General features: G+C 39.8%; 3 protein-coding genes across 3 annotated transcripts; 2 read left to right on the forward strand and 1 right to left on the reverse strand.

Moving 5' to 3' along the window:
* Positions 1-8,599: 8,599 nt before the first annotated feature.
* On the reverse strand, positions 8,600-9,330 carry LOC117554563 (histone H1-like). Its single transcript, XM_034228991.1, has one exon. The coding sequence runs from the start codon at positions 9,301-9,303 to the stop codon at positions 8,698-8,700; it is 606 nt and encodes a 201-aa protein (XP_034084882.1). The 5' UTR covers positions 9,304-9,330; the 3' UTR covers positions 8,600-8,697.
* Positions 9,331-13,686: 4,356 nt separating this feature from the next.
* LOC117554561 (histone H1-like) lies at positions 13,687-14,502 on the forward strand. The gene has a single exon (XM_034228989.1). It carries the CDS (start codon positions 13,714-13,716, stop codon positions 14,386-14,388), a length of 675 nt encoding a protein of 224 aa, XP_034084880.1. The 5' UTR covers positions 13,687-13,713; the 3' UTR covers positions 14,389-14,502.
* Positions 14,503-15,349: 847 nt separating this feature from the next.
* Positions 15,350-16,171, forward strand: LOC117554567 (histone H2A-like). The gene has a single exon (XM_034228995.1). It carries the CDS (start codon positions 15,357-15,359, stop codon positions 15,738-15,740), a length of 384 nt encoding a protein of 127 aa, XP_034084886.1. The 5' UTR covers positions 15,350-15,356; the 3' UTR covers positions 15,741-16,171.
* Positions 16,172-22,968: the final 6,797 nt, after the last annotated feature.

The following is a 22,968-nucleotide window of genomic DNA, read 5'->3' on the forward strand; positions in this document are numbered from 1 at the left end:
TTGGGAAACACACCTCTCAAACGCTTTCCTCACAGGCCTATCCCCGGCTATTTGTTCATCAGTGCGAAACTCCTGCATTGGCGTAATGGACGGTGCCGGACTGGAAGAAATTCGCCGACATGCCGTGCAGGCTGAGAAATGCCTCTCAGAAGAAAAAGCCAGTGAGGAAAAGAGACGCCGCGCTCGCAAAGAAAAGCTGACCATGGTCCAGGTTGTTACAACCACCTGGGCTCAAGGTGATGGCCAGGGCAGAGGGAACCGAAGAGGAGGAAGAGACCGCAATAGCGACCGCAATAGCAGATGTTTTAACTGCGGAGAGATAGGTCATCGGTTCGCTGAATGCCCACACGAGAAGCAGAAAAATAACTTTGGATCGGATAAATCGGACTGTAACAAAGACAATACTTCAAACTGACAGTAGTCGAAGGAGGGAGTGGGGAAATGAAGGAAATTCGGTCGGGAGAGAGAGAACCACTGCCATCATCATCGAACCAGGGAAGTGAATACACACAAACACATCTTACTATTGAAAATTGGAAAATGTAGAAGACATGCCTGTGGTTAAAGAGGGTACATATTTTAAATATGACAGTGAAACAGCATTTGAGAAATGTCCCACACTAACTTTAGCTATCATGGGTGTTGATGTTCTATAGTAAAAAGGGCAGATTTGCCTGATTGCAAATGTAGTGGTAGATTTATGCACTCAATAGGAGCGGCTGGGGTGACTGTAAAGGAGAAGTTTTTGTATCACTTCACAGTGGAGATAACGGTGATGATAGTCATCCATTTCCCACATCAGTAAAAAAACAGTTTCTTTTATCCTCCGTCTGCCTAATACATTTACTGGGCAGAGATCTGAAACTCCGGTTCGGCTTAGGCCTCATTTATTCCACAAATGAGGGGTTTAAAGTCCGGCAGCCATCTCCTACGATGGTTCAAAAACTTTTGATGATAAAGAACTGTGTGAATGTGTATTAAATGGCTGCTGACATATCCTGATTCTCAGGCGTTGTTGCGTTTGACTGATCAACGTGTTTTTCCACCTGCTGTGTTCATGGAGGCTTCTCATTTGCATTATACGTGCTAACGTTGTTAATGTTGTTAATCTGTGTAAATGCTATGATGAGTTTTTCTGTTAGAATGTGTGAATGAGGAGCTCATGCTTAAAACTAAGCTTGGAGTTTGCTGCGCAGCGCTGGTTCCTGTTGCACTCACACCCACACAATACAAACTGTGTCAAATCCCAGGGGCGGTCCACACATTTCACTAGCCAGGGGGCCCACTGAGAGATAGAGGGATTTGGGTCTAATCGTTAAAGATTTGGAGTCAGTCACTGATTGGACATCTACACACACAGAATATGTCATGTACTCTATGTCAGGTGACATGTATAAGATGAAAATGTGCACAAACGTAGCCGTTCTGCGCACATTGCTGTTGGTTGAGGATGATGAGGTAATTCTCATATCTCTGAGCTTCCTGCCGCGCTCTCAGATGTGCCATACTCACTCTGGGCAGCTCACAGATATGAAGTATGTTTGATGTCCACGTTCCGTTCAAATCAACCCCCGTACCCATTGAAACGTGAAGCTGTTGATGGCATTCGGCCAGTGTTTACCTCTCTGTTTAAACAAGGGGTCATTATTCCGTGTAACGATTCCGGTACGCACTCCAGTGTTTCCTGTCAAAAAGATCAGAGACAAAACCTCCTGACGAGTGGAGATTTGTCCAGGATTTACAGCTGTAAATGCTATGCAGCTATGCACGCTCGTCCCAAGTCCTTATCTGATTATTTCCTAAGTTCCAGCCTCTGCAGCATTTTTTTACTGTAATAAGATCTCTCAAATGCATTTTTCAGTGTTCCTGTACACAAAGACAGTCAATTTTGTTCACATTTGAATATAAGGGTAAACCTTACAGATTCACACGTTTGTGTCAAGGCTACTGTGTATAACCAGGCATTGTGTACAAGGTTGGTCTCTCTCCAAGTTTCTAAAGGCATCGCTCTCATACAAGGCCAGTTTGATGACCTCATGATTTGCGCACCCACAGCAGTGTTCATAACACACGGCTGTTGTTATGCTTGTTGTGATGTTACATTACTCCGTTCTCTGCTTGTAATTATGCCGTTACAAGTTTCAAAGTTGTATTTATCATCTGAATTTGCCGAAACAAGTTTGGTATTCTGAAGCCAATACTATGTTTATTCTAAAACAGATGAAAACAAACGGTCTTTTATACAAAATGGAAATATTATACAAGTAAAACTACATGTTACTTTAATCCCATGTAATTGTAGAATGAACACAGTCTTCCTTTGTATAAGTCAGGTGTTTTGAGTAGTCAAAATTACCTACAAATCATTGTACACATTTGTAAATATTATTTTCCACTTGTTACCATTGTGAGGTTATTTTTATGCAGCGCTGCGTGATTTTGTAGCTAGAAATTCAGACTAAAGTACTCAGATATTGTACTTGAATAAAAGTAGAAGTACCAGAGTGGTACAGTAAAAGTCCTGCATTCAAAATGTTCCTCAAGTAAAAGTAGAAAAGTATTCTTATCAAAATATAGTGAAAGTAGCGACAGTAAAAGTATTCATTGTGCAGATTGGTCCATTTCAGAATAATATATATGATATGTTTGATAATGATTGATCATGAAAGTGTTCTCAAAGCTGGTAAAGGTGCAGCTAGTTTGAATGACTTTGTATACTGCAGGGTAGCTTGTGGATTTACTCCAGGTGGAACTAAAATCTGATTATATCACTTGATTATATTTCACATTGTTCATCCAGATCTGTGAAGTAACTAAAGGTATTAAATACATGTAGTGAAGGAAAAGTACACCAGGTACCTCTGACTTATGTTTACTGCCAACCTAAAAGTACTTCAAAAATAGTAATCAATGATGTTTTGAGAAGTTATTTGGCTGATTGTTTTTATATCAGCTCAGCCAGGTTATATGGGGAGCCCAGTCTACGTACACTCTAAAAACAAATGCTTGGCTTAACAAAGAGAATCAAGGCAATAGGTTGCATCGATGGTTATTGAGTTAAGACAACTTCTAATGACATTTTGTTAGAGCAACAAAGTTATTTGAGTTAGGGGAAAGGCGTTTCCTCTACAATCAGAGGTGTTTTCAATTACCACTTACTTAATAATTGGTAGCATAAACACAAGTTTTTAAGTTGATTACTCCAAACGTTCCAACTTGTTTTACCGTATGATTTAAATGTAATCTTAAGTTGGGTATACTTAATTACCACATGTTGAACATGGACAGATGTTTTTAAGTTGACAGCCATTTGTAAATTAAGTTGCTCCAAATAATATTGTATTCAATAGGGTTTTTCTCTTAGCTTATTCATGTTTTTGCCTTTAAAGAAAGAAATTAATTGATTCCACAACAAAAATATTAGGCAATTCACTTTTTTATTTTTGAACTGCAGTTGTTTATTTCAACACATGATGTTTCAATCAGGAGAGTTTGCATTTCAAGTTGTATTTGAATGACAAAAGATGACACTCACCTTAAAATGTCCTTTGTATATTTCTATTTGTCTTAACTGTGGGAACTTGTCCAGGCATCTTAAGTGGGAGTGGACTTGAAATCCTTAACTCAAGGGGTAGAACAATTAAGTTATCAAGCCAATTGCATTACAATACCTCAACTTGAATTTAGGTTGAAGTCAATTAACGCAGAAATCAGAGTTCAAATGAGACAATATTAAGTTGATGTAATTACCAACATTATTACATCAAAACAACTTATAAATTAATGTTGCAACTTGAACTTTATCTAAATCAATTAACTCACATTTTTATCTTGCAACCAGTGCATTTAATTAAGTGGAGGTGAAAGGTCGCTTGAATTGGGTTTTTAGATGTACAGATCACTCATTTTGATATTAATATTAAACTTAGTTTTCTTTTCTTTAATTTTTCATCCTCGTGTAGAATGCTATCACGAAACACACATTTGGTTGTTTATAGCATAAAGAACATCTTAGTTAATGTGAGGTAGGGAAATACTCACTTGAGTATGTGCATATAAATATGTAATTTACAACAGCTGTAAGATGCTTGAAAAGTGCTTGAATTTGACTTTGGAAAAGGTGTAAGAACCCTCTTATTGACCTTTGCCTGAAGGTGACGAACACGACTGTGTGCACACCTAGACCGGACTTAAAAGACGTTCCTCTGACCAACGCTGACCTCATTTTGTATGTTGATGGGTCTGCCTCTCGCGACCAAGGGGGCACTAATCGGGTGGGGTTTTTTCTGTTGTTTCAGATACTGCTGTGCTCCGTTCCGGACCAATCCCATGTCTCAGCACAAGCAGCAGAGCTCATCGCACTAACTGAAGCCTGCACGTTTGCAGAAGGCAAAACCGTGACTATTTACACTGACTCACGCTATGCTTTTGGGGTAGTGCACGATTTTGTGGCTATTTGGAAGTGTAGACAATTTCTGCAAGCAGTACAGACCCAGTTTTCCCTAAGAAATTGGGTCTGCTAATTTAGCTGCTGACTCAGCCGCAAAGAAAGAGTCTGATTCCTCTCGCACCTCACGCACCTTACACTCATTTGTTAGAATGCCTGTCTCCTCCTTCACTGACAACATGTCGTCACTTCAGCAGCTAGCTACACCAGTTGAGAAGGCTCGGTGGAAGACTGCTGGGGCTGTTTTTGACACATGGGTTGGACAATGTGTAAAAAGGGGGGATGTTAGAGGCTATAAATCAGGAGTGGTTCACAAGGGGGGTGAAGCATGCCTAAGTTGCATTATGCAAAATTCATTTGAGCACCTAATGCTGGATTTCATTGAGTTTAGCCCATCAGAGAACATCTTAAATTAGAAGAACGGTTCACATTTTGCTAAAGAGGGAACGGCACAATCAAAAACAAACTAGCAAAATGCTGTGCAGAGACAGGTCTGTCATGGACACAAGCTCTGCCCATTGTGCTGATGTACATGCGGATGTGGGAACAAACACGGAGCCAACTCAGCCATTTGAAATCCTTTTTGGGGCTCCTCCACAGATTGGACTCAAGGCTCCAGGATGTCCTCTTCCCTCCACAACTTTGTGTGAGGATGCTATGTTGCTATGTTGTATGTTAACCTGTCATCCACTTTAGCGACTGCCACTGGTCCACTTCACCATCTCCAACCCGGCGACTTCGTGCTGGTCAAGGATTTCCGGAGAAAGAGCTGGAAATCCAATCGTTGGCCCCTACCTGCGTCTGGTCAACCAGACAGCGGTCAAGGTCGCCGAGAGAGAGCTACGTGGGTCCACGCCAGCCACTGCAAGGTCGTAGTCACAGGAAAGGAGAAACGACAGAACAGATGACAACAAGTGATGTGTCCTAGTCACCAACAGATGACAACAAGTGATGTGTCCTAATCACCAACAGAAGTGGATGACAACAAGTGATGTGTCCTAATCACCAACAGAAGTGGATGACAACAAGTGATGTGTCCTAATCACCAACAGAAGTAGATGACAACAAGTGATGTGTCCTAATCACCAACTTGCACCACACTTGCACTACATACACCAAAACACACTACACACAAGGTGTCACGAGCGAGTGCCAGCTGAGCGGTTCCATATGCTCTCTGGTTCCTCGTTTGTGTTACCGGTGTGCGGAGTCTAACTGTCCGTGTTACAACATCGACCGAGGGAATACACACACACACCCCATGGAGCATTCCCACCTCGTGACGACGGCTCGCCTGGGAAAACGACAGAGCAACAGTGAGCAATACTACCGGAGAGCCTGGACAATCACAAAATGGTTCCTCTGCATACTTGCCATGATAGTTGTGTTAGGACTAGTCCTATATTTTATTGACACATCATTACCCAGAGTTCCAACACCCGGACCACCACACGGTAAAAAGAGAGCTAACGTCCACTGGAGTTAAATTCTTTGGTGGCTTGTTTCCATGGTGGGGTACAGTAAACAATGCCCATAAGATAGATACCTTACACGTTCGACTAGAGAACCTCACTTACGAGACGACGCAAGGCTTCCAGGCATTGCCCCCATTCATAATAGCCTCTAGGAATATGCTCATGCAGCACCAATTTGCTCTTGACCTTTTGTTCGCCTCAAAGGGTGGCCTGTGTCATGTGATTGGTGACTCCTGTTGCACTTACATTCCCGACGCCACCAAGAACATCACTGACACCGTGCTGCATCTTAACAACTTGTTAGCCGACATGAAAGCGGATGACATATCCAACGCAGGCGGCTGGGACTGGTGGGCCTGGCTTACATCGGGGGGGTGGCAAGCATGGCTGGCTAGGATAGTTACACCCCTGATAATCATTTTCGGCCTATGTATCAGTTGTACCTGTTTGATTATCCCAATACTGAAGAAAGGCTTTTCCAGCCTGATATCTTTAGCTTTCGTTCAGTATACTGCTATTCCATTACAAGACAATCCTTTGCGCCACAGTGAGATAGACCAGCTAGAATCAGAAGAGTCTGATTCCGACACTACAATATAATCAATATAATCATGTGTATCAAGTGTACTCTCCTCTTCTGCTTACATTATATTGGAGTCTGTCCTCCACAAAAACAGACAGTTTTCTATGATATATTTGTGATGTGTTTACTTAAACCAGTGATGGAGTGTATTCATTGATGTGTTATATCAGTCTATCCTGTCATTTGTTTTTTTATTGATCAAGTATGATCAAAAGGGGGGAATGTAGTGGACATTTTATTATATCCTGATATGTTAAAACCAAATGCTTCTCATTTGGTTTAGATGTGCTGTTTGCTCTATATATCCTACTTCAAGGCCACAGAGCTGTTTTGGCTACTGGGTTGAGACTCACACAAAGTCACACGAGAACTTCTACAGCTCAAGGCCAGGTGTCTAATAACAATGTGACCGTGTGAAGACATATTTCTTACCTTCTCATAATTTCTACTATATAAGCTTTGCTACTATATTGAACTGCGCACACTCGCGCAGACTATCCTATACTCTGTGAGACCTGTGTCTATATTTTATTGTATCTGATGTTTGTTCGAATAAACATCACCAGAAAGACAACTCTGTCTGGTTCACCATTTATTTGTTTTCTGACTTGCACTCTACAGTATTGGGGTCTTTGGATTTCCATAACACCATGTACCCTGTATGCCAAGGCAGGTCTGCCAACACTTACTGTTCGGAGACTCAGTCACTGGTACATGTTCATCTACAAAGCCATGTTGGGTAAACTACCTTCTTATATCTCTAATCTCTCGACAAATTGAAAGTACTTATTGCCGGAGATCTCATGATGTGGTTTTATTAAATGTGCCAAGTGCCAGGACTGTCTTAGGGAAGAAAGCTTTTAGTTGTGCAGCTCCACTAAATTGGAACAGTCTGCAAACATGTTTAAAACTGAGCACTTTGGTTCCCCTGCATCATTTTAAAACTCGGCTGGGTGACATGCTGTTTGATACTCATGGTACCTGTCACTGTAAATAGAGTTTGTAAACTGTACCCTGTAAATTATGTTGTATGTCGTCCTTATTGTTTTTTATTTTACATGTGTAACTAATGTGTCACCCTTGAAAAAGAGATATTTTGATCTCAAGGGGCTTCACCTGGTTAAATAAAGGCTACAAACAAACAAGACTTTACAGCACCTCCTTATGGACTGCTTATATAGCATATATATATATGTATAGTATAGAGTGAGTCAACTTCTGTGTTGGAAAAGTTGTAATTATAACGACTGGTCTCTGTCGCCTTTATATAGTGTGAGCTGGGGCGGCAACGACACTGATTGGTCCAATGTTATCACGTGATACAGCAGCGTGCCTAGAAGAAACAACATTTTTTTTTCTCCACAACTTTATTTAAAACTCAATGTACAAGAGTCAAATGATTTAAATCATAAAAATAAACAATGTTTTTTCTTTACATTCAATACAAACTATATAATTAGGATTAAACACTCGATTACTAAATTATGAATAACATCAGTCATCATTTATAAATTATATTCTTTAAATACTGTTTATGGCTTTACTAAATGATTGTTATAAATATACACATCCATTATCTATTGACTTTATTTGAATAAAAATACATTTGTATTAAAAAGATAATATTTCATTTATGATGTATTAATTGTATGAAATGAATCCCTACAATAACACATTGATATTGGTCCTGCTTTTCTTCTGGCCATACTCACATTTATAAGATTTAAAAATGACCATATTTTGTAGCTAGTGATTGGCCAGTATAAAAACAATTAAATTCAAAGTGCTTGTGTATTATAACTATGTAAATGTCTAATGTATAATAATTATAATATATTTTCTATAAAACACTTTAGTATATTGTATGCTATAAAGTGTTTATAAAGTAAAGCAAACTTTTATCAAGGTAGGGTACTTTAGATATGCGATTATTATGTTAGATGTAACTTGTGATAAATGGGTAAGAATATTTGCCATTGTGGTAAATACCATGCGGTATGAGATCATGGAACATGTTCAATAACACATGGGAGCAGTATGTCGTTTCCTTCAATACACTAAATATGTCAAGAACGTTTTCTTAATAGGGTTTTATTTATGCAACATTATAATATTAAAACAGGAGAAGTGCTCTTTTGGTGTATGTGGGTGGCTCTTAAAAGAGCCTTTTGGAGATGAAGTAGATGTTCTGTTTACTTCCTCGATGCTTTCCTGGCTGGGGCCTTCTTCGCTGCTTTGGCAGCTGGTTTAACCACCTTCTTCACAGCTTTCTTGGGGGTTACTGTCTTCTTGGGGGTCGCTGCTTTCTTGGGTGCTGCCTTCTTGGCCGCCACCTTCTTCTTCGGGCTCTTTGTGATCTTCACGGGGGTTTTCTTGACAGCAGTAACAGGCTTCTTCGCAACCTTCTTGGGTGTTACTGCCTTCTTGGCTGCTGGCTTCTTCGCTGCTGCTGCCGGCGGCTTCTTGGCTTTGGCTGCGGGCTTCTTCGCTACCTTCTTGGGCTTCTCGGCGGGCTTGGCTGCCTTGAAGGAGCCGCTGGCTCCGGATCCCTTGACCTGCACCAGGGCTCCATTCTCCACCAATTTCTTCACGGCGCGTTTCACCTGGTTGGCGTTGTCAATGCCTTTAACGGCCAGCTCCTTCTTCAGGGCGACATAGGAAGTCCCTTTACGCTCCTTGGAGGCGGTGACGGCTTTCAGCACGAGATCAGCGGCGCTGGGGCCCGCCTTCTTCGGCTTGGTGGCTCTCTTCTTCGGGGACTTGGCCGGTGCGGCGGCGGCGGGAGCGGATTCTGCCATGTTGCTTTCAAAGTGGATTCTCTGGACTCGGTGAGACTGAGAGAGAAATCCCAGCAAAGAGCGGAACTTAAACACACCATGAGAACCGTAGAGACTCAATCTGTCTCACAGGAGCAGCACTGTGCCACTTTGTGTTTTCTCTTCACGAACACATGTAATACAATCACACCTGGAGGAAACAATATAGTGTAAAAGTCACGCTAAACGATAGCGAACGAGTTTATCTTCATGCAAAAGTGAAATAAACCTCAATATATTTGTATATTATTACTGGGAAGACTCTAAACCTTCCCAAACTACTACCGTGTGAGTCGCTAATATGTGACTTTCCCTCTCTAAATGTCTTCCGAAATACTTAAAAATACCTTGTAACCTTATTAAAACTAGATATATGTTGAGAGTATATGTTTTTTAATAGATTTAAGGTCAAACACAGTAATAGTTTTTATTGAATCTGTATGAAGCAGAGGTTCATTTGAACTCTGCAAACACACTCAAAAGAGGCTTAGGTCTGCTCCTGCTCTGATGGAGAGTCAGTGTGTTTTGTTTGTTTCTGCTTTAGAAATCTCGAAATGTAAGATTATTTACAAGTATTTCTCACACATTCAAGTGAATGCACATACAATTCATGTTTATTTATACAACTTATTCTTTACTTTGAAAAGACCTTTAACTTTTCTCATGCAGTAAACCTAAGCCTGTTGCATTGTTTTTGAAATATATATTTTGTCTTACATCATTGATTGTTTATCGCTTTAATAATCCTCACACTTGTATAATCACAATATTATATTTACTATTTAATATGGTGGCATTTATTACTGTTTGCTTTCATGTTTATCTTGTATTATAATTGGAGCTGGTTCTGAAAAAGTGGTTAATCAAAGCTTTAATCTTTAGATTTCCACCACGATGATACTACAATATTATTATTTAATCACCTAATTTGCTCATAGTTAAAAACTCTGACAAATGTTTAAACACTCTTGCCAATCACATGTATTTATGGGATTCAAATAATACTGTAAATGTGCTTTTAGTATTAAGAGCGTTAAGAAATAGTGCAGTGGAAACATATTATAAAATGGCATTTTAAAACACTAATTTAAAAGCAAAGATAATAAAACATGAATAACAGGTACATGAATAAAAGTTACAGTGCAGTGTGAGATATGAATTGTTCAATTGAAAGCAGCGGCACAAATAAAAGTGTTCCGTCTGGATTTAAAAGAAGTAAGAGGACCTGCATGTTCCAGATATTTGGAGCATAATTAAAGATATTTTTCAATCAGACTTTTTCTATGAACACAAAAGGCATATTAATCTCAAATATTGTTTATAAATGTGTCTAAATCTGTGTCAGTGAGCACTCCTTGCCAATATATTCAATCACCTCACAGGTGGCACATCAACATGCTGTCAGTGTCAGCCATTGAAGAGCTGATCAACTCTATGCAAAGGAGATGTGTTGCACTGCGTGAGGCAAATGGTGGTCACACCAGAAACTCACTGGTTTTCTGATACCCTACATGTAATACATGCAGTGTTTCCCACAGATCTGAAATATACTAGGGGGGTGGGGGTTGAGGTGACGTGCCTTTGTGACGTGCAACAACATTAACATGAACCTTTCTGTTGGTCACTTGTTAGCAGACCCTTCACACGATGGCAGAGCGAACAGGTACAGGCAGGGCCCATAGTGATAGCCCTATAGTTTAAATCTACTACCCACAAATAAACATATGGACATGGGATACTATTTAAAAAAAAATTGTAAATGTATTTAGGAACCTGTCCATGTGCTCCCCCGGTCAGGTTTTTATTTTTATTTTGGAGTTAAATGCATCAATCTGGTGCATTTTGAGGGGGAAATAAAGAGACTAGATCGATGGGAACACCTGTATGAAACATAACTGTATACATTTCAATAATCATAAAATCATGGCCATAACCAATAACATCCCATTTCCAATATGAAAAGACACTGAAACTTGTTTATTTATTTATTTTTGGTTCATTTATAGTTGTGCTCCTGAATCAGCCTCTCCATTCACTAAGAAACTACTTTTATTGTGAAAACAGTCCAGTCAGCTGATCGAATGCAGCTATTTCTACATCTACACTCCATCAGCTGATTATTTCTATTTGCCTCACTTTATGAGCTTCACAACATGTACCTTGTTTTGCAACGTCACAAATAAATGGGGCCAATCTTCAGTCAGATGTGAATGTGTAATCTAACATTTTCAGTAAGAATAATGGACAAAAGGAATGCAAATACAATTTATTGAAATGTGAACCAAAAGCACATATGGACAGAAGGTGTAAACCTATTAAATGTATAAGTAAACACATTTAGTCAAATAAAGTGACCGACTAGGCCCTGTGCAGTTGGTATCAGCTTTGCCCAGCATGGGCTCCTCCATCAGCCCTGGTCCTCCTCGCAGAGGAAAGACCCTCAGTCCTCCTCGCAGAGGGAAGACCCTCAGTCCTCTCCAAACCAACAGACAGGACGTCCATCACACGGAGGTTTCTCCCTGAAGTCTCTCCTGCTCTCTGGACACCATGCTGTCTCAATCCGTCCACACTGAATATGAGAGGGGGAAAATGAAAATAATAAATGCTTTAGACAATAAGAAACATAAAGTTGACTGTTGAGTTGCTCAGTTTTTTTAGATTGTCAATACTATTACTGTATAACTAATATATCAGGTTAAGAGGCACATTCAAATAAAGATTGGTCTTTAAATACATTTTGTCTTTTGAATTGTTTGTCTAAAATCAAGGATCTAGAACTGGTACTCAGTTTTAATGATACAGTCTGGTTATTATGCTGTTTGGAGGAGGCCTCACAGGTAAGAGCACTAACTAGCTACCATCACATGTACCTTAGCTTGACTTAAATGTATTAAACGTATAGTTAAGTGATATCAAAATATAAATAACTAATGTCATGCAAACATATTAATATTTGCTTGATTCCAGTGTTGAATTTAGCACAATTGCATACAAACGTTAAGGGGTTTTAAGATTCTGAAGTATTATGCTAAAAGCTCAATAACTTAGATTATTATTTATAGTTTTGCTGAATAGTTTCATGTCCGCTTACCTTAGAAACGTAAAATGCAACGGCAGCGTGCAGATGGGGAGCATGTTAGCTTAGCTTAGATTGGTTCTTAAAAAAGGCGATATATCCGATATTTTTTTTTGCACATAAGTAAAAAAGAAACAAGAAATAAGGGATAGGGGAATTTAGCATAGGATAATCTGTATTCACCACAAAACAGGGACATTTACATTTTCTCATCAAATAAATTATACCAAAAATAGCACATCTCTTGACAAATTAAAACAATACCTCAGACTATATTGCATATTCAAAGCATTTTATGACAGTTATGGTCAGAAGTATCTTACATGTAAAAACACAATAGCAATAAGAGGGAAGCAATTTGGCGAATAAATAACTTGTACTAATCAAATTATATCAAACAAGGGTCATACGTTTCTAAATCTCCTTGACTGTAATTATTCTGATCACAGTAGCCTATAACACAAACAGGTTTTATGGGTATTATTCATTTGATTTCATGATCCCCTGTGTGCGTCAAGTATAAATTACTTTCCAATTTTCTCAGAATTCGAAAAAACCAAGTTTGACAGTTATTAAAGGGTGTTCATATATGACTACCAGAGGGAGTACGTGTCTGTATGAGAGCCTTTCTGTCATTACAGGGTTAGATAATCTGTCTAACACATTTCAGATTGTTATTATAAATCATACTACTATATAAATATAGTTGAATTGTGATATACATGAGAATAGCTGTGCTAAATTAAGGTCTCTCACTGTTGAGTAACAAAGACTGTATTTAGAACACAGCCAGGGCCCGTCCTGATGGGAGTGTGTTTGCAGACACCAGAATAACCTCTGTTTAACAAATAATTGTTTACAAATACTGCCTTTTTTCACCTTGAGTCTTTAAAACAACATCTCGCCTAAGTATATTACTAGTTTTAGTGGGAATATGAAGCATTTTAGGTTGTTCAGGAGATAATTTATAGGAAAAAGTCGCAGATTAGTCCTTCTCACGGCAGTAGTTTTAGGAGGTTAAAGGCTTCCCAATAAAAACACAACAATATCTAAAGCTTTATTTCACTTCTATGTGAAGATAAAGTTATTCTCTATCAATTCGATTAACCTTTCAAATTCAACTCGTTCTCTAAATGTGTATTTTTTACAGTTTTAGCTGAAGAGAAAGCACAAAGTGGCACGGTTTTTCTGCAGCTCCTGTGTGAGACACTGAGTTGAGTCTCTACGGTTCTCATGGTGTGTTTAAGTTCCTCTCTTCGCTGGGATTTCTCTATCCGTCTCATCAGACTAGCACCGAGAACCCTCCTGACAGCATCATGGCAACAGAAGAAGCTCCCACTGAAGTCGCCGTCGCCGCCCCGGTAAAGGCACCAGCAAAGGCACCCGCAAAGGCACCCGCAAAGGCACCCGCCAAGTCAACGAAGAAGGCAGCCAAGCCGGCAAAGAAGATTGGTCCCGGAGCTGCTGAGCTCATCTTGAATGAGGTCACCGCCTCTAATGACCGTAAAGGTATCTCTTACCAGGCTCTGAAGAAGGCGCTGGCCGCACAGGGCTACGAACACACCGCTCACATTAAACGCGCCGTGAAGAGGTTACTCGAGAAGGGATCACTTGTGCAGGTCAAGGGATCCGGAGCCAGCGGCTCCTTCAAGGCAGCCGAGAAGCCCAAGAAGGTAGCGAAGAAGCCCGCAGCCAAAGCCAAGAAGCCGCCGGCAGCAGCAGCGAAGAAACCCGCCGCGAAGAAGCCAGCAGCCAAGAAGGCAGTAACACCCAAGAAGGTAGCGAAGAAGCCTGCTACTGCTGCCAAGAAAACCCCCGTGAAGAAGATCACAAAGAGCCCGAAGAAGAAGGTGGCGGCAAAGAAGGCAGCACCGAAGAAGGCAGCGACCCCCAAGAAGACAGTTACCCCCAAGAAAGCTGTGAAGAAGGTGGTTAAACCAGCTGCCAAAGCAGCGAAGAAGGCCCCAGCCAGGAAAGCATCGAGGAAGTAAACAGAACATCTACTTCATCTCCAAAAGGCTCTTTTAAGAGCCACCCACATACACCAAAAGAGCACTTCTCCTGTTTTAATATTATAATGTTGCATAAATACAAGTTTGTTTACACCTGCTACATATTTATTTGCAAAACCAGAAGACATTGTGGTTATTTATCATTATCGTATAGGTTAGTTAATTAGAAGATGACTTCAATCAAAACGATATTTATTAACATTATTGTAACATTGAATTCTATATCATTAATATTGTCATAATCGTTATACATTTTTTTTTACAATACATTTTATTATGTTGCTATATTAGTAGACATCTACTTCACAGAAGGCTCCTCCTAGAGTCACTCACAACATACATATTTTCCCATATACTTGATTGTGTATAAACCCTATGTACATATTTTGTAGGCCTATAACTTAATATAAATGTACATAGTATTTCATTTTATTTTAATATGTGTGGATCGAAACTTATTTAATGCTACATATAATTGTGACTCTTAATTCACTTGAGGAGATCGGATTAGCTCCTGATTTTGATAATAAATTAATTATTTTTACTTTATTTTGTGTGTTTAATAATTAAACCCCCAAGGATTATATTGGATATACTTTAATGGTCACATTGTTCATTTGTTTTGTCACTTCAGCATGCCAAACTATCTTATAGTGTGCTTCACTTTGATCCTTTAGTTTAAAGTATACTTCATTTTATAATATTTCTCTAAGAATACACTATATTGTTTGAGTATATGTGTATAGTCAGATCTATTTTATAGTATATGTTATTCGATTCTTTAATTATGTGAGGTCTATTGTACTTGACACAGTGAATGGACTAACGCTTCTCTGATTGGTCGATGGTAGTACCACTCGACCTGACCAATCAGCGGCCAGATGTTCACTATATAGCCCACCACCTATCGTTGAGGAAATATTATTTTCTGCTATTCTAAACAGAAAATGTCAGGAAGAGGCAAGACCGGAGGAAAGGCCAGAGCGAAGGCCAAGACTCGCTCATCCCGTGCCGGGCTCCAGTTCCCCGTCGGCCGTGTCCACAGGCATCTGAGGAAGGGTAACTACGCTCATCGTGTCGGTGCCGGAGCCCCGGTGTACCTGGCCGCTGTGCTGGAGTACCTGACCGCTGAGATCCTGGAGCTGGCTGGAAACGCCGCCCGGGACAACAAGAAGTCCCGGATCATCCCCCGCCACCTGCAGCTCGCCGTCCGCAACGACGAGGAGCTGAACAAGCTGCTGGGAGGAGTGACCATTGCTCAGGGAGGCGTGCTGCCCAACATCCAGGCTGTGCTGCTGCCCAAGAAGACCGAGAAGGCTGCCAAGAAGTGAACACCCTGAACCCGCTTCACCCAACACCCCAAAGGCTCTTTTAAGAGCCACCCACATCTCTTGAAAAGCAAATTCTTTGTATCAAACAAATATAGTTGTAGACCGTACAACTGCATCAACATTGTCTGCTCTGCACAGTTACCACTTAAAACTACAATACACTGTTGCATGCCTTTGATTGTGTGAAGTAGTACATATTTATTAGGTGATGCATAATGCATTTTACAAACTGAAATTGATCAATTAAATCAGGAATCATTATATAATATTCATACAACATCTGAAATAGATCAGAGAGGAAACTTGGCTCAAGCCATTAAAACCAACCAAATTCAAAGTAAATTCATTAAATGTATAACAAATCAAGAAGGTTGTATTGTCTATAATGAAAAACAGAAACGAGAAGTGATAAGAGATTTATTTTCTGAAGCAAATAAAAAAAATAGACATAAACGGACTGTGTTAAAACTGTTGGGAACAATCCCTCCGTACAACATCCAAGAATTAGATTTCCTTCTCGGTGAGATTAGAAAAGATGAGGTGATCCAGGCGGGGAAAGAGCTGAATGTCGGTAAGAGCCCCGGTCCCGATGGCTGCCCACTGAGTTTTATCAACTGTTATCTGATAATGTTTTAAACTTACTGACCTCTATGTTTAATGAAGGTCTCAGCAGTGGTTGTACTCATTTTATGAAGGTGTCTTGACTCTACTATATAAAATAAACGATGAAACTGATATAGATAATTACAGACATTTAACTATAATGAATACTGATTATAAGATACTAGCAAAAATAATAATTAATAGATTAACAGATATATTAGATAAAATAATAGATAAGGAGCAAACATGTGCTATAAAAGGTCGCCTTCTGGGACAACTTATCAATTTTAAGAGAAATCATAAATAAGCCAAAAGAAGAAAAAGTTTTTTTTATTATTGGACTTGATCAAAAAAAAGCCTTCGACTATTTATCCAGGGATTACTTATGGTCGGTGATGAAGACCTACGGATTTCCTGAAGCCTTCATAAACATGATTACCGGTAAGTGTCTGTATTTTAAATCTTGTGTCTGTGTAAATGTAAACGGTGTGTTGACAAATGCATTTCATGTTGAGAGAGGGGTTAAGCAGGGGTGCCTCTAAGCGCAGCTCTGTACGTGCTATAGCCATAAGTCCATTCATTAAAATAATAAACAATGACAGGTTCATATCAGGAACACCAGTTGGCCATGCGCCCAAAATAACTGCCATCGCCCATCCAGACGATGTCACTGTTATAATACAAAACCAACAGGAAATGGATGTTCTAACAAACCATCTAAACCTGTATGAATTGGCATCAGGAGCTAAATTAAACCACAGCAACACTGAAGGTGTTTGGATCGGCACCGACGATGCCAAATGTGACATTAACATTCAAGTGAAAAGAATACTTGGAATAACTATTTGTAGCGACAACTGTGCTGAACTCAATTGGGAGAACAAACTAAGTGAATTCAGTCAAAGAACAAGTTAAACACTGGGAGAATACAAATAAAAATTATAAATCAAGAATAAACATTATAAAATCATTCATACTCCGCAAGATCCTTTTTCTAGCATACATCTTCCCCCCACCAGCCCAAATAATTATGCAATTAAACAAACAGTGTGTCAATTTGGTGTGGGGTACAACAAGGGAGGTTGCTAAACGTAATTTGTTATTTAAGAGTAGGGAATATGGAGGCCTGGGAGCCATAGACCTGGGCATTAAACTAAAGATTACCTTTGTAAAAAACATCTCGGCTGCAATCGATAGGAAAGCACCTTGGGTTGAGGATGGAGGAATGGGATGGAAGAAAAGAAGAGGCAGAGCTAGAAATTGACCCTATTACAAGTTAATTTATGGTGACTTCACAACTGAAGTTCAGCATTTAGAGATCGATTGGATCGGACTACCGAATAGAGTAATTGTTTTAATTATAAACAATTTCAAATATGGAGGTGTTATGGCGTACAAAAACCTAACACCTGACGAAGGTAACGAAGTCTTAAAATTAGTAAAAAGTAAACAGTTATCGGAGAGCATGAGAGACGTGAGGTGGCTGATATCAGTCAACAGACTTGCGGTCAGAGCTGTGGTCTCATGGAGCTGCTATGTGAGAACTAGAACATGCCCCATGATTAACTGTGAGGAGGACGAGACTATACAGCACCTCCTCATGGACTGCTACAGAGCTCAGGAGGTGTGGTCGCTCCTACGGGGCATCGGGTTAGACTTCAATGTAAATTATATCTCAATCATGTATTGTATTCTGGATGAGGGGATGGACAATAAACACAGGGACCTTTTTCAGCTGGTAATTTGTATCACATGTATGAAGATCTGGAAAACAAGGTGCAAAATGGTACTAAATCAGACGATCATAAACAGTGGCACCATCGTGAAACAAATACTTAATGAACTAAGGAGAAAAAAAACCCTGGACAAATCCCAGACTCAGCCATGGGGCGTTTTGAGTCTGTGACCGAGCTGAGTCTCATTGGAATATAAACGTGCTCTCTTTATGTTATTTATATATTTATTCATTATGTCTTATGTGTATTATTAATGTAACTTGTGTATATCATGTACTGCCAGAATAATTATAAAATAAAGTAAAAAAAAAAAAAAAGAAAAAGAAAAGGTGCAGGAAAGGTCAGGGCGAAGGCCAAGACTCGCTCATCCCGTTCCGGTCTCCAGTTCCCTGTCGGCCGTGTCCACAGGCATCTGAGGCAGTGTTGCCAACTTGGCGATTTTCTCGTTAAATTTGGCGGCTTTCCAAACCTTCCGGCTACTTATTTGTGGCAAAAGCGACTAACGACTGATCTAACGATTTATAATGGCGTTATTAGGGACTTTTCTGGTGTTTGGAGACTCACATTGTTCTGCAGTTAACGAGCCGCGGGTGCTGCCCGTGAGCCCCGCCTCCCTCCCATAGTAGCCTACTCACAGGCGCTCAGACTGACAGTTGCCTGGCCGCAGCAGAGCTGATGCTGCAGTCAGAGCAGAGAGGAGACAACCACACTCCCCCGCGTCGAGACTGCAAATGAATTGCGCATGCGCCAACTGCCAAGCCGTTTTGAGCGGGATTTAAATGTAAAATGTTTCTTCACTCACTTTCAAACTATAATAAATAACTGCCTTTGCTTTGCTTTGACTCACACAGCCTCAGTCACTCAATCACCTCGTCCACCCACTGTGTGTGTGCCTCTCTGTGACAAGCTAAACATCTCTGTGACAAGCTAAACATCATGATGCTTTCCTGGAGAAGTCCAGAATTTGATCCTTGAAGGGTTGGGAACGTTTTTTGTACTCCCCTCTACCATGCTCTCTCATACAGCCGCCATTACATGATATGCAAATTAGGCGATGACGTCATTTAGCGACTTCTGGCGACTTTCTGGACAGCCAATAGCTACTTTCCTTACTATGGAGTTGGCAACACTGATCTGAGGAAGGGTAACTACGCCCATCGTGTCGGTGCCGGTGTTACCGTTTAACTGGTTACACCGGGGAACTCGTTACGTTACGTTAACGGTAGGAATGGGGCGTGTACTTTGAGGAGCCATTGTCGAATAACCAGGAAATACACATTTCGATCGCTTCTTTTGTTGTTTACATGTATCTTTTGGTATATCTATCTCTCTCTATAATCACAAACCAAGAAAGTTGTGACACTTCCGCCGGTTTATATAGCCTAGACAATGTAGGATAGAAATAAATATAAATATATATAGCATGTATATATATAAAATGACAATTTCATTATATGGATTCAACTTGTGCCCCCCCGCTGGACTTGTCTGTGGTTTAGCCGTTACTGTGACATCAGTATCAGCCATGGAAGATAGTTTGTTGGTTTCATTCCAAGCTATCCAGCAAGGTTATTTTCATTTATGTTGTTTTTTTTCTGCACAGTGTAGAGTCTTGTTGTGATGAGAGGGATGGAGGTATTTAATAAAAACCTTGCTCGCTGGAGAATAGCTAAATAAGTCCTGTCACAAGTTAATCGGAGAGGATCACAGCTGGCCACGGATCTCGATGCTGCATTCGTGCTGTGAGTAAACAACTTGTGTCTTACTTTTAGGCTGTCTGGAGGTATGGACAGCTATCAAAGCTACTAAACATCACATTAACAACGATGTACAAATGAAAGTCGGAGACAAATACATATTTGAAATGATTTATTCACGTTTGCAATGTTTTGAACAGACATCCCCAGTCACCTCATTGTCATTTTGTAGTCCTCGCTGTACGCGTCCGGATATCGGCATCGCAACCACAACCTCCCACACTGGTACTGAATGTGCATCAAAGTGTTCCTATGGAGCCAAATATACCAAAAGATAAATGTAAACAACAAAAGAAGCGATCAAAATGTGTATTTCCTGGTTATTCGACAATGGCTCCTCAAAGTACACGCCCCATTCCTACCGTTAACGTAACGTAACGAGTTCCCCGGTGTAACCAGTTAAACGGTAACACCGGCAGCAGCGAAGAAACCCGCCGCCAAGAAGCCAGCAGCCAAGAAGGCAGTAACACCCAAGACGGCGAAGAAGCCTGCTACTCCTGCAAAGAAAACCCCCGTGAAGAAGATCACAAAGAGCCCGAAGAAGGTGGCGGCCAAGAAGGCAGCAGCCAAGAAGGCAGTAACACCCAAGACGGCGAAGAAGCCTGCTACCCCTGCAAAGAAACCCCCCGTGAAGAAGATCACTAAGAGCCCGAAGAAGGTGGCGGCCAAGAAGGCAGCACCCAAGAAGGCAGCGACCCCCAAGAAGACCTTAACCCCCAAGAAAGCTGTGAAGAAGGTGGTTGCACCAGCCAGGAAAGCAGCGAAGAAGTAAACAGACCATCTGCTTCATCTACAAAAGGCTCTTTTAAGAGCCACCCACATACACCAAAAGAGCACTTCTCCTGTTGTAATATTACATGTTTATATTTTTACAACACCAGACTACCTTACTTTTTACAAGAAGTCAATTAACTGATATAAAGATGACTTGAATGAAACATGAATAACATGTTACCTGGTATACTACATTCATCCATTTCCTCTTAGTATAATACATTTCATTATGTTGTTATAAAGACATCTACTTACATATTCTCTAAAACATTATCCCTTACATGTACATTATTTCCTATAGACATTGTTTTAAAATACATATTTCATAATGACATACTATTATTATATTAAAACGTGTCTTTACTACACATGAACTATTACCCTCACCCCCCTCTGCACCTGCAGCTGGACAGACAGCGGAGCTCCTTCTCCCACAGACTGATCCAGCGTCTCCTCCGGCTGGCAGAGAGCTCATTTTAGCTTCTCCCTCTCCAGAACCATGCACAACAGCAACCTTGCACATCTGTCATTTATATACTTTGGTATAAGTCAACTACATGTAAACATTTGAATCCATCCACAATATTCTATAATGTCAATCATTTTTAATATATTTATTTTCTATACTTATATTCACTGTTTATTTTATTTTGTATCTTATTACTTCTATACTTTATTCAAACGTTTTTTATTGTGTAATGCCTGAACACACTGTAACATAATAATTCAGTACATTATTGAAATGATATCATGTTATCACAATTCAAATTAAACTTAAATGAAAAAAGGTTACTGAAACATTATATAAAACCCACAAGTTTATTATATATGAAGTAAAACAATCGTGCATTGTAGAATACTAATCATATTACAGTACAGCACGTTACCTTTGTGTACTTTTTAAACATAATAGTTGTGGTTCTCATCCAATGCTTCATATAATTATGACTTCATATTGTTACACATGAAAGGTTCAAATGTCTTTCCATGTTGTCAGATCAGATCAGAAGTATTTTAAAGACCTGAATACAGAGTATTACAGAGTACAGAGTATACATAAATTAATATACTAAAATCTTACTGACACCCAACATATTTTAACATTATGACGTAACATTTAAAGAAACCAGGAAAATATGCTAATTATTTTTGTTTTTGGTAGTCCTGAAAGACATTAGACAACATGCTTTACACATTTTAAAATGTCCATGTTTTTAGATTTAAAGCTGATGACCAGTATTCCTTTCTTTCAAATGTGAAACCTGAATAAAACATCATGGTGTCACTCAGGGGCGTTGCCTGGACCTGGAAACATTCGGGGCTTAGCCCACAGTGGCGGCGCTTCAGTCAAATGTTCTACTGCAAGACTCTCCACACGCAGATACACAATTGCGCCATCTGGTGTCACAAACGTGTGCCTGCATTAGCTTTGTTACGGCAATGCATTGTGGGAGATTCTCATAGCACGTGAGGATTTCTTGAGGGTAAGGTGCCTGTATTATCTCGGTGGACAAAATGTATGTTTTTATTTTATAAGGACAATAACGTACTGTTGTGTTTGTTTAGTTTAATGTTAATTGTTTAATGCTCACAGTCACAGCAACATGTTTTTTGTGTGATTGGTTTTATATGATTTATCAACGTGATCATCAATAGCTAATCTGAGCACCAGAACCCAGCTCACGTGTCCTTTTATGCTGTCCATTGAAATGCAGGAAAGTAATCACCAGCTCTGAGTGATCTGTTGCCAAGGGGACACTACACCGGAGTTACATAAGCAGAGATAAAGTGCTATTTTGAGGGAACTCACCTCCTCTGGGGTCCCCCAGGAATAATTTGTTTTAATGTTGAAGTTAAAAGCATCAATCTTGTGCACTTTGAGAGCAACATTAAGAGATATGGATACATCTCTCAACACCCATATGTCAACAAAAATCAAAGAATCAGAAACGGGTTTATTATTTAAAAACACTTTATTTTCCAATTAAATCATAAACTATGTCAAATGATTAGAAGTTGTAAGTAATCAGATTAAACAGAAAAAAGGGATGGAAGGAGGAAATAATAATCCCTCATCACTTGCTGTTTGCAGTTGAAATGATCTCTTTTGCTGGCCAAACATGCTGGATGGAAAGCAGTGATGTCTCACTTGCCTTGCTTTGTATCTGCAGTCCCTAAATCAGTCATGTTACTCATTGACTCTTGTCTGTTCTGGTGTTCCTGTTCATTGTTGTCTCCATTGTTGTTCTTGTCTGTTGTATCTCCTTCTTGTGTGTCCTGTTCTCCTTTCTTCATCCTCTACTCTGTTTGGCTCATCTGTGATGACTGTGTAGGTAAACACAAACAAGTATGTAAGTC

The sequence above is a fragment of the Gymnodraco acuticeps genome, unplaced genomic scaffold, assembly GCF_902827175.1.
Source record: "Gymnodraco acuticeps unplaced genomic scaffold, fGymAcu1.1, whole genome shotgun sequence".
Taxonomy (NCBI): Eukaryota; Metazoa; Chordata; class Actinopteri; order Perciformes; family Bathydraconidae; genus Gymnodraco; species Gymnodraco acuticeps.

Coding starts and splice junctions, on each gene's coding strand:
- LOC117554561 (XM_034228989.1), top strand. CDS start 13,714: ATGGCAACAGAAGAAGCTCCCACTGAAGTCGCCGTCGCCGCCCCGGTA.
- LOC117554567 (XM_034228995.1), top strand. CDS start 15,357: ATGTCAGGAAGAGGCAAGACCGGAGGAAAGGCCAGAGCGAAGGCCAAG.
- LOC117554563 (XM_034228991.1), bottom strand. CDS start 9,303: ATGGCAGAATCCGCTCCCGCCGCCGCCGCACCGGCCAAGTCCCCGAAG.